General features: G+C 39.3%; 1 protein-coding gene across 1 annotated transcript in view; it reads left to right on the forward strand.

The window, feature by feature from the left end:
• The window catches only part of MDH1B (malate dehydrogenase 1B), a 32,659-nt gene extending 21,070 nt beyond the window's left edge, over window positions 1–11,589 (forward strand). Inside the window, exons 8-11 of the mRNA XM_036757883.1 lie at window positions 2,332–2,471; window positions 5,369–5,420; window positions 9,472–9,534; window positions 11,561–11,589. Coding sequence (XP_036613778.1) covers window positions 2,332–2,471; window positions 5,369–5,420; window positions 9,472–9,534; window positions 11,561–11,589 — 284 coding nt within the window. The remainder of the gene's footprint in view (window positions 1–2,331; window positions 2,472–5,368; window positions 5,421–9,471; window positions 9,535–11,560) is intronic.
• The last annotated feature ends 318 nt before the right edge of the window (window positions 11,590–11,907 follow it).

Below are 11,907 nucleotides of genomic sequence, written 5' to 3' on the forward strand. Positions count from 1 at the left end.
CTCTATTTGTTAATAAAGGGCAGCAAGGTGGGGCAGTGGATAGAGTGCCAGGGCCAGGAGTTAGGTATACTCATCTTCCTGAGTTCAAATCCAGACACTTACTAGCTGTGTGACTCTGGGCAAGTCACTAACCCTATTTGCCTCAGTTTCCTCATCTGTAAAATGAGCTGGAGAGGGAAATGTTGCCAAGAAAACCCCGTATGGGGTCACAAAAAATCAGACATAACTGAAAATGACTGAATTAACAGCAGTTGTTAGTAGGTTCTTCCTTACCTCAAGCCTAAATCTGCCTCTGCAACTTGTAATGATCTCTTCACGTTCTGACTTCTGGTGCCAAAGAGAGCCAGTGCAATGCCCCTCCCCTATAACAGCCTTTGAAATACTTCAAAACAACTATCACTGATCACCCTATTTCCAATGCAGAGCTGTAACTTGGTCAGGGGATAAGGGATTTTTTCCAGACCACCCAACCTCTAGCATATCTTTGGTCCACCTTGCTTCATCCCCTGGTAGTGACTTCTCAGCAGCAGCTTCAGGGCGTCAAGGGGTCTCTTCCCGGATGCAGGGTGGTATTCTGGGATCTTTCCCCACAATAGGGCCTTTTGTCCCAAGGAGGCATCTCCCTAACGTCTGTCCCCAAGATTTCCCTGAGCCTACTACCAGTTGCCCCTGAAAAGTGGGTAGCTACAACTCTGCCCTGAAGCCTTCTTCTCAGCAAAGTAGACACCCCTAGTTCCTTCAGCAGAGCCTCTTCTGGCATGATCTTGAAGCCCTTGCCCATTCTGATTGCTCTCTTTGGGAGATCGCCTGGCCCAGCGCACTTATTTTATAGATGAGGTTACTGGGTTCTACAGAAATTAAATGACCCATCTGAAGTCACCTAGATAGCAGGAGCAGACTTAGTTCCAAACACGGTGCCCTTTCTAATGCTCCTTACTGCTTGGTGCTATCTTATTTTTATCATTTCTTATTTGTCATTCACTCATGTCAGTAGATCACAGATAATTACAAGAGAGTAGCTTATACCTCCTAGGAATTTCCTCCCTGCAGGAGTTCCATCTGAGTATGGGATACAGAATCTGGCATGACTCCCAGTAGGCAGAATGTTGAAGTAGGCCCAAGTTCAGCAGCCTCAGCTTTCCTTTTTACTGCTCTGGGGTCCTCTATCTTATCTCTTTCAGATCTCCAGGGACTCTGTTCTGTAATTCCCCTACCAACATCTGCTCTTATGAAAAGATCTGATATCAGTAACTTACAAATGAGTGCGAATGTGTTATTGAGTTCCATTTTATGTTTTATGTCTAATTGTAAAAGGAATGGCTTTGTAATCTTCTTAAAGGGATTCCAAGTATCAACAAGCAGGTGAGGCAGTTTGGCACTTTCTCTGAGAAATCCAGGAGTGAATACAGCATAGAGATGAGAGGCTGTCCTAAGGAAGTATTTGGAGTTGTGGGCAATTCCAGTATTTTGTACTCTTTTAGATCTATGTCTCCTTACTGAAGTCCTCCTGTTTATTCTTGTGGACAAGAGCAAAAACGATCCATAGAATGTTAGAATTGGAAGTCATCTTGAAAAGCATCTAGTATGACCCTGCCATATTAAAAAATGCGAGGCAAAACCATCTGCCTAAGCTAAGTCGTACAAGTACTGCCTTTGGCAGAAGAGCAGCGGTTAAAATCCAGGTCTGCTCATTCACAGAAGAAGGCTTTTTCCATTGCACAACCCTGCTGGGAAGCCAGCCACAATTTCTCATTTGACAAACAAAAAATATTCTACCTAAAAGGAGCCAACTTAGTGAATGTTGAGTGCTCACTACCAATAACTTTCCCATCACCTGCCATAGCCAGGTTGTAATGATTGTTTTAATGAGCATTCAGTATTTACTTGGAAAATCGCCATGCCTGTGGTCCCTGCTCTTTCCCTTTCAAATCATATAATTTGGCTTATGGATTAGAATATAGGCAAAGAATGCAAACAGACAGGACCTCATGAGAGGTGACGTGGGAAACATAGACTGTCAGCTCAGGAAACGTGGGCAGGAGAAAATGGTCATGGGGCCAACTAGGTAGTAGGTCCCAGAGCCCACAATTTCTGCTCTCACTAAATCTACATATGCCTAATCCAGGCATAGACAATCAATAACTGACTGAGTTCCAGTAGAACTAAATAATAAACATAAAGCTGGTAGAAGAGATTACCTTCTGTAATTCAGCATAATCATCATCAAAAACATTTATTGTGAGTCATTTTATAATTTTGCATATTCGTAGGGCCGTGAAGAAGAAAAAACTAATTGCATTTATTATTCACTGTCTTGTGGGGACCCTCCAGGTGAATTTGGCACACCTGAGGGAATGGTGTTTTCCATGCCAGCAAAATGCGTGAATGGAGTATGGTTTCCTCAGACGGATTTGCCTGATACTGAATTAACTGAAGATATTAAAGGGGCAATAGCCCACGATCTCGAACAGGTAATTTCGGAAGAGATACAAAGATATTAATTTTGCTAATGTAATTGGGGGTGGGGGAGGCAGAATTTGATCCCACACATATCCCAGCTTGGATGATATAGTCACAGATGACAAGGTGTTGATGTGGTAACAAAGACAATATCCCACGATCCCTTTATAAAGTATGAACTTCGCCTCTCTCTCTCTCTGATGGATTCAGAAAGAGCAATGCAGTTGGCTGGGTTATAAGTTGGCCATACCCTTCCTTGCAAGGTCTTAAACAGCTAAGCCTTGGAGGCAGATGACACAATTCTAGGAGCCACCAGTCAGGGAAGAACCCAGTTCTTTAGTACTAGGACAGAGCCTCTGTTCCAACATTGTTTGTGCCTGGCCCAAACATCCTCACTTTCAATGCTGGCTCCCTTCTCTGTGGCATCTGCTTCTGCCTATGTGTTCATTCTCAGCTCCATACAACTTCTGGCGGTCTCTTCTTTTCCATATCATGTACTATGAGAGAAATTAGTATTATACTATTATATTAATAATTAATTATTAATTTCTGACACACTCTTTTCCTTTTATTTCTGTTAAAACTCAACTCCTGAAAAGGATAGTCAGCCTCTGAAGGCCATGCATGGCTGACTGATGAGATTGCTCCCAGCCCTCCATGCACATGCTCATTAGGACCCTGCCCAACTTGGAGACCTAACTTCTGTTTACAGTATTAATAGAATCTTCTCTGGGTGAGCCTCTGCCTGGGGCAGAACCCCTGTCTTTGATCCCCTCCATTAGAGTTTAGGGCAACCCAGCTCACGAAGGAGAAAATCAGCCAGTGAGGTCCAATGGGGATGGCTTCCCCTACCCAGATGTTTTGAGGTGGCTGAGTCTCATGATCAAGCCATATTCTCAGCTGGAGGAGCTGAAGACTTTTAGCCTTTTAGCCGTATTATATGTTGATCATTCAGGGTTGAGTTTCACTTGTTAGGGAAGTTCTCTTTCAGAAGAGATTTGAGGCATTCCAGGGTCTCTCTTGGGGGCTTTGGACACCAAGAGAAACCACTGACCAATTTATTGATTATAAGCTAGCCTAATGAATAAATTGATTATTAATTACCCAAAAATTCTGTGTCTCAGGTTTTCATATGCCACTGTTTTCTATCTGTTGCATCCACAGCTGGTTTCTTCATCAAGTCTGACCTCCTGGATTCATCTAACTAATTATCAGTTAGGTCCCCAGGGGTGTGACCCATAATTCTTCCAACGATGATCTTACTCCCTTTTTTATTCACTCAGGTGACTTGTATGTACCTTAAAAAGGGATGACCTGGCATGGAAGCAGTTTTACTGTTAGTTTAATGCCTTGTTATCCACTCCTTTTGTATGATAAGGTCTTGGGTTTTCAAAACCAATTCCCTTGCATTCTCTAGCTGAAGAGAGGATTTTTTTTTTATCCTAAATGTAACAAAGTCACTATAGTTTGTTGAGCATGATTAGACCTTTACTTTAGGAAAATCATCTAGCTTTGTGCAGGATGATGGTTAAGGAGGGGAGATCAAATTATAAGATAGTAATGAGATATGATCAAATTATGAGATATCTCAAATTATGAGGTAAATTATTAACAGTCTAGGTGACAGGGGATAAGGGCTTGAATTTAGCTCTCTTGGTATTGTACTAGTTTAAAATAGACTCAGTGCCCAGTTCATTTCTTCCTAGCAAAGATTTCTGGTTTTTTTTTATCTGAATCTATGATTTCATGCCTATGGGGTACTCTCAGTGTGGAAACTCCCTCCACTGGTGTAGATTAGCAACTTATCTGCAACTTAGAGTCTTAGAGAGTCATCTAAAGACACTGATGGATTAGGTGACTGGACCAAGATTACACAACCTCTATGTGTCAGGGCTGGACCTTTAACCCAAGTCATCTTGACTCCAAGGACAACCTTTTGGGAGGGAACACGGTATACAAAGAATACTGGTTTTGGAATTGGATAACCTAGGTTCAAATCCCACCTCTGAGGCTTTCATACTTGTGTGATCTTGGACTAACCCCTTTGTGCCTCAGCTGCTTCTTCTACGAAATAGAAGAGTTGGACTAGATGGGCTCTGAGGCCTCCTCTAATTCTAGAGCTATGATCCCCAATGTCTTATACTATGATGCCTCTTGAAATGGCAGCTTCATAAACACATCATTTCTCCCCTCAAGGATCTTCAGTGTACTATATGAGACATAAGACATACACAAATAGGAGATGCTAAATGTATAAGAGATGTATAGATGACATGCTACAATAAATAAAAGGCCAGAGGGATTTCTTCCAGCTGAGAACTTGGAGAAAGCTTCATGGAATCCTCTCTGAAGACCATCTCAAAGGAGATCCCAATGCTCTCTGAGCAACACTCCTGGAATTGTGCCACCTGCCTCCAAGGAATTGGTGTGTAGCGTCCCAGAGTGATGACTTTGAATGACACCACTTATTCCAGTATATCCTTTCTAGAATGTTTGTGAAGAAATGTTTGATTACTTTGTAATCAAATTATCTCAATGCCATTTATATGCTCTGTATTTAGCTATTTAAAATAGTAAGCAAAATATTTTATTTTAAAAAGTGACTACATTAATAATAGTGATTATTAAGAGGTAACATAGCATAATGTATAGAGAACTAGGTCTTTTGATCAGAAGGACCAAGATTCAAGATTTTCTTCTTGTGCATAGTAGCTGTATGAGCATGTGCATGTCACTTAAGCTCTACAGACCCCAGATGACATGAGTTGCCCAACCACTGATGATCTCCATTGGCAAAAGGGCTTTCCATACCAGTAGTTTTATACTAGGTAAATCTCCAGTTGGGACCAAAAAATTAGTGATCGTCGATTATAGTATCTGTGCTGTAATCATGTCTTTTTTTTAACAGGAAAAACTAATTGCACTTGGAGAAGTATTATCTTACCAGCCATACGTTCCAGGTAAAATTTTAGGTGGAATTTTTAAAAATGTTGTCACAAAAGAAATTATCATAAGAGATGTTTAAAATATGTATTGCCCAGCTATATTTTATTATTTTTAAAACTTAGTTCACTAAGGATCTACTCTGATGTCTCATAACAAGAATAATGATAACAACAACAATAATAGTTCTATAGCACTCTAAGGTATGGTGGCTGTGCTCTCAGAGTCTATGAGAGTGTGGTACAAGCTCTCAGTAATGAACCGAATGAATAATTAAAGGAAACTACTATGTGTCTTGGAGTTTGCTGCCTCGGCTGTTTTCCTGGAGGTGATTTGTGAATTCTTTCAGTTGGAATTCCATTTTCTATATACAGAAGTTCGGGGCTGTTCTCTTCCATTATTCCCTTCGCTATAGTGTTAAGGTTTTTTTGTCTTGTCATGTTCTTATGGGAGATCTATGATCCTTAAGTTGTCTATGCATTCTGTCTTCAAAATCAGTATGTTTTGCTTGTATGGCAAGCATATTTTTTTTCTAATGTTATTGTTTTTTGCTTCCCTTCTTCAAGATTATCCTTCACTTCTGTATATTTGCATCCCCAATCTCTAGTCTTCTCTTTGTTTCTTTGGTGAGATTTGCCATCAAAGATTACTTTTTTTTCTATTCTGCCCATTATTTTTGCTGTGCAGGCCATAAAATCTGCTCTCATAATTCTCATTTCTTTTTTGAACCAATCAGAAATAGCATATTGTAGTTCCCTGTTCTCCTCAAATTTCAGAGAGTTCTCTGTCTCATCATGTTCTAGATCATTGTCCTTTGTTTTATGGTATTTATCTGCAGATTCCTATACTCATTTAATAGATCTAGAAGCCATATTTCCTTCTGTGGTTACTGTTTTTCCTATTGACTTGGTTATTTATCTTCATGGTCTTTGAGTTTTCTTCTTCCTGAAATCTTGGGTAATTTTAGTCTCCCTAAAGCCCTCCTTTCCCATATTTTTCTTATTACTCACTTCTAACTTCTTCCCCTCTCATTGTAATTTCCTAGGGGGGTTGGATATCAAATATCGTAGACTCCTACCACTCTGGGCAATTCATGGCAAACTCAAGAAATTAAACAGCCACTATTATAAAGTATAAAGAATATGATGGTTTTTTCATATATTTTTAAACTTTTCATTTTTATTTACTTTATATATTTTAGTAGGTGAACTCTTACCACGTGAAAACAGAGTCAGAATCCAAATTGATGAAAACAAGGAAGACGATCAAAAGGAGCAAACTGGTAGTAATTGATTTAATTAAAAATTACCCATTTTCATCCCCAAATACTAAAACTCAGTTTTGTGGGAATAAATATACAAATCTGTTCCTTGCTCATAAAATGGGATCAAAGAATATCTCTCTCTGATCCTTATAACAGAAATGACAAGATATATTTGAAATATTTTTCATTCTTCAGAAGAAAAGCATTGTCGAAGGAAACAATTGTCATTAATTTAGTGCGTACTATGTGCAAGGCATTGTAGCGAATACAAACAAGGATATCCCAAAGTCTTAACTCAATTTCAAGCTTTAATTGTTTTAATAGTTTAAAACTGCACTAAGATGTTTGGGACAACCCTACATTTACTGTAGCTTTAAGCTTTAAAAGCTTTAATAGCTACAACTGCCTTAAGACTTTTGGGACACCCTGTATATCCTAGATTTGGTTTCTACCCTTGAGAAAATTATCCTAATCAAGCTGAGAAAATAAGACCTAAATATATGAAAAGTTAAATGACATTATGATATAACTACTAAATGCAGTAGCACCAAAAGCATATATTAGTTGCTAAGTGAATGATGCAAGCAGTAGGTGTTCAGAGGAAGGAGAGACCAATGTCATCTGGTGCAGCCTGTGAAGACTTCCTTTTCCAAGGGATTGTGCTGAGTCCCAAAAGCAGAAAGGAGAAAAGAGAAGGGAAGTAGCATTTTAGATAGAGGGAGACATGTACAAAACCCATTGAAAGTACAAGTCATTATTTGGGGAGCAATGAACGGGTTTATGCCAGAGCGGAAGGTTGGAGAAAATGAATTACCTGAAAGTAAAACTGAAAAAGTAAACTGAGATTGTGAAAGTCCAGGTTAAGGAGTCTGGTCTTGGTAACAGTAGGGGTTTGGGAGGCATGGATATTTAAAATGGAAACTGACATAATTGAAGTGGTTTAGAAAAATTTGTCTTGTCACAGTACATAAGATGGATAGGAATTGGGAGAGATTGGAGCAGGAAGAACATGGAGGAGACCCATTGCAATAGTTCAGGGGTGGCTGGCTAGGGCCTGAGGGAGGGGGGAAAAGAAGTGAAAGAGATGAGCCATTCTTTGAAGGAAAAAAATCTTTGGACTCCAGGCTCAGTGCTCCAGCTGCTGTGCCTCTAGCTGCCTCAGGTAAAAAGGTTACTTTAAGACATAGTGTTTGAAATGATGCTAGGAAATGTGGGTATTAATGTCTGCCAGCCAACCAGAAATTTAGGACTGAAGTTCAGGACTGAAAAATTCAGATTTTTAAGAGTCTTTCACTGATCATTGAAAGTGTGTGCAAATGCATGGGCTCTCCAAGTGAGAGAAAAATTGAAGATAAAGAGGGTTATGAACATTTCTGGGGTCTAAGAACAGAGCGAAGCTTGAAAATGTGATATCAGAGAGGTCAGAGGGGGAACAGATGGGTATAAGAGAGGATTCAAGGGAGAAGGGAGTTTTCAGAAAGGCTAAAGTGATGAATAAAAAGTAGCATTCTACCGAGAAGTCAAGGACCAGAAAGACTGAGAAAAAAGCCATTAGATTTACTGATTTAGAGGTCATTGGTGACATGTCACGTAGTAGTTTCAGGAGAATGAAGGGAATGTCCTCGAAATGGTAGAGGGTTAAGGATGTAGTTGATGATGAAGAACGTGAGCAGTGAGTTTAAATCCAAGTTATTTATTACTAACATTATTTTCTGAATACCCAAACCATGTAATTTCTTTATGTATATGGGATCTGTATGTGTATACATAGCCATATTTACATATATATGGGCAACTAGGTGGCACAGTGGATAGAGCCCCAGACCTGGTGTCAGGAAGATCTGAGTTCAAAGCAGGTCTCAGAGAAATTGATAGCTGTGTGATACTGGGCAAGTCACTTAACCCTTTTTGCCTTAGTTTACTCATTTGTAAAATGAACTGGATTAGAAAATGGCAAACCACTCCAGTATATTTGCCAAGAAAACCCCCAAAGGGATCACAAAGCGTCAGATACAACTGAAACAACTGAACAACAAACATACATACATATATATGTATATCACATATACATATATATATATATATATATATACACATTTATTAAGCATCTACTATGTGCTAGGCACTGTACTAAGTGCTATATGTAGGGGGAGGAGAGAGAGAGAGAGAGAGAGAGAGGGGGAGAGAGAGAGAGAGAGGAGAGAGGAGAGAGAGAATTATCTACTTTTTAAGTTCTCTTTTGACAAAGGTAACTTTTGTTCATATAAGGAAAAAGAATACTGAATTTGAGCTAATCAGTTTTAAAATTGATTTCACATGAAATGAAAATACTTCTGTATGTTATAATTAATGCATGCTTATGTGCTTAGTTTCTTACCCCTAAAAATTATACATCAAAAAATTGTTTGAATGGCCCTCAGTTTTCTCATTTATAGAATAAGGCGGTTGGGCTGGATGGTCTCTAAGGGCCCTCCAGCTCTGAATCTAGACTCTTTTCTTTCCATTCCTGCTACTTCATTTCCGAGACTCCCTGAATCACAAGTGGAGCACTAAGGGAGTGAATCCCAACGGTCGCTGCTTAGGATGTTTTTTGCAGCTCCCGTGTATCCTGCCATTGCTCAGGGGCAGGAGACAGTGCCAAAGCCACTTGCTTAGGAGGCTGCGACTGATCTAGAAATCTGTGATTTCTAAAAGGCCATAGAACATAAAAAAGGGGAAGAAATGGTGGGGAATGAGGGTGTGTTCAATGATTTCTTGTAAATGTCGAGTTTATTCTTTTCATCGCATCTCATTTTTTTGCCTAGAATTTTTCAGCGCAGGTTCTCTAGAAGTCTCAGATGCTCATAGTAGCCAAGAACCCCTAGAAGGTAGGTGATAAGACATAATTAAAGCTGATATTGAGAGACGGCCTGCTGGGGTCTCTGTTAATTGCTGTTTGGAAAAGTGGTCCAATGGAATCAAGTTGTCAGAAATGAAGTTCTGCTCCTTGGGACTGGAGTCCTTCCCACCAAGTCCCTCAGGTCTACCTGTTCTCCCCTCCAAGGAAATAGTGCATAAATGTTATGGACCTGGTCTGTGGGGGATGAGGGAAGAGGGAGCTGCTCTGAGACCAGCTTCACATTAATATAGTCTAGCTAACAGCAGTGAGAAGCCAAATTAAAATTAATAAATAAGAAAAGGAACCCATTATTACCTGCAGAGAAGCCCAGATTCCAGGTTACATATTCTGAAGCTTTTCTATGTAATAAATTTCAGTAAGTATAAAATTCCACTCAAGAAAGTTCAGTGTATAAGGGATCTATGATGATTCTGTGGTCACATCCAGATCTTCACATCTAGTCTGTGATCACTTCAGATGGTCTTTAGGAGTTTTCATTTCTGTTGCCATCCAGACCCTACACAGTGCTAACCATAAGCCAGGAAGACTTTGTCTGTCATGGACTTTTAATTAACTCTTAGAAAAAACATCAATTGTGAGCCATACAATAAAAGCACTAAAAAGATTTAAAAGCCACAAATTAATTAGAAAATTAGTAGTGTATAGCAATGCTAATGCAAAAATTATCCAAAGATCCATTGTATCAGAACATGCCTCAATCAACAAGTATTTATTAAGCAGACAATGTCTTAGGAATGGCAGATACAAAGACAAAAATTAGTTCCTGCCCTAAACGAGTTAACATTTAAGGAGACAGCATGCTTATGAGTATATACAAAAGAGGTAGAAGGCAATAACATTATAGGAGAAGCTAGGTGGCACAGTAGAGAGAGGGACAGGTCTGGAGTCTGGAAGACCTGAGTTCAAATCTGGCCTCAGACATTTACTAGCTATGTGACCCTGGGCAAGTCGCTTCACACTGTTTGCCTCAGTTTCCTCATCTGTTAAATGAGCTGGAGAAGTAAATGGCAAACCATTCTAGTATCTTTGCCAAGAAAACCCCAAACTGGGATCATGAAGAGTCAGACATGACGGAAAATGACTAAACAACAACATTATATTATCATATGCATTAACATTTCTTTCTTGAAATAGATTAAAGTGCCCTTATCACAGGCCACTTTTTAAAAATGTATGTTTTTCTTGGGGTAGATGAAATTAATCGGTAGGCTGAGGCAAAGCCCTGAACTTTAGATTCCTTAATCCAGTTCTAGACAGCCAAACAACACCCTACATGCAGGCAGGCATTTGAATAACTGACTGTTCAAGGAACTCATCATCCCACCCTTCCCAGCTTTCCCTTCCTCTGTGTATTCTGGCAGTTTAACCTCTGTGTCAAACCTTTGGGTCCAGGAATGGGACTGATCACTTTGGGATTGTGATTGGTGTGGTGAATTGAAACAGGTAGCAGGGTAGATCCAGAATGGAGAATAGAGTTAACTACAAACCACGAGTGGGAACCAATCCAGAGTGGGATCCATGTCATAGCCTGGAAATTGTTGGCATTCTAGAAGGTTTTGGCTTGGTTTTTACAGCAGTACTGTAGGTCTTACATTCTAAGAGCTAATCATGCTAGTGTAAATAAAGTTGGAAAAAGCTAGATTCAGAGACAGAAGACACCTGAGTTTGAATCCTACCCTTGACATTTACAAGCTCTATGACATTGGGCAACTCCTTTAACCTCCCTAACCCTCAGTTTTCCTATCTGCAAAATGGAAAAAATACCATCTGCCATGCCTACCTCACTGAGTTGTTGTGAAAATAAAACGAGATAATGTATGTAAAATTCTTCCCAAATTTTAAAATGCTGTGCAAATATCACTGACTGTTATTGATAGAGTATCAGCTAACAGACTGGAATCCACAAAACAGAAAGTTGAGCCAGAGCATAGGTAGCCAAACAAGTACTTAAACTGCTTACAAGTACTTAAATTGCCTCATTCTTTTCCCCTCAGGAGCTGAAAATGAATCCCCGGATAACTAAAAGAAAAATGCAGGCGAAGAATTACATTGTTTGGAACAAGATATGATGTAGCAGGGGGTTACATATGTCTACACTTGGGGAAAAATACAGGGATGAGAGATTTAGATGAGTTTTAAAATATTACAACAGGTAACTATGTGAGTGGCAACATTAATGAATTGTCAAAAGGAACCTGTTTCCCATCTGTACTGGCCTACACTTTTGTTATTTCATTTGTAAGTAGTAATGTAATATTTATTTTCAAATTATTTACATGTATATTTTGAAACAAAAATATAATAAAGTGTGTAATATAGTTGAGACTGTTGCCTAGATTTT

The sequence above is a fragment of the Trichosurus vulpecula genome, chromosome 4 (assembly GCF_011100635.1).
Source record: "Trichosurus vulpecula isolate mTriVul1 chromosome 4, mTriVul1.pri, whole genome shotgun sequence".
Lineage (NCBI taxonomy): Eukaryota > Metazoa > Chordata > Mammalia > Diprotodontia > Phalangeridae > Trichosurus > Trichosurus vulpecula.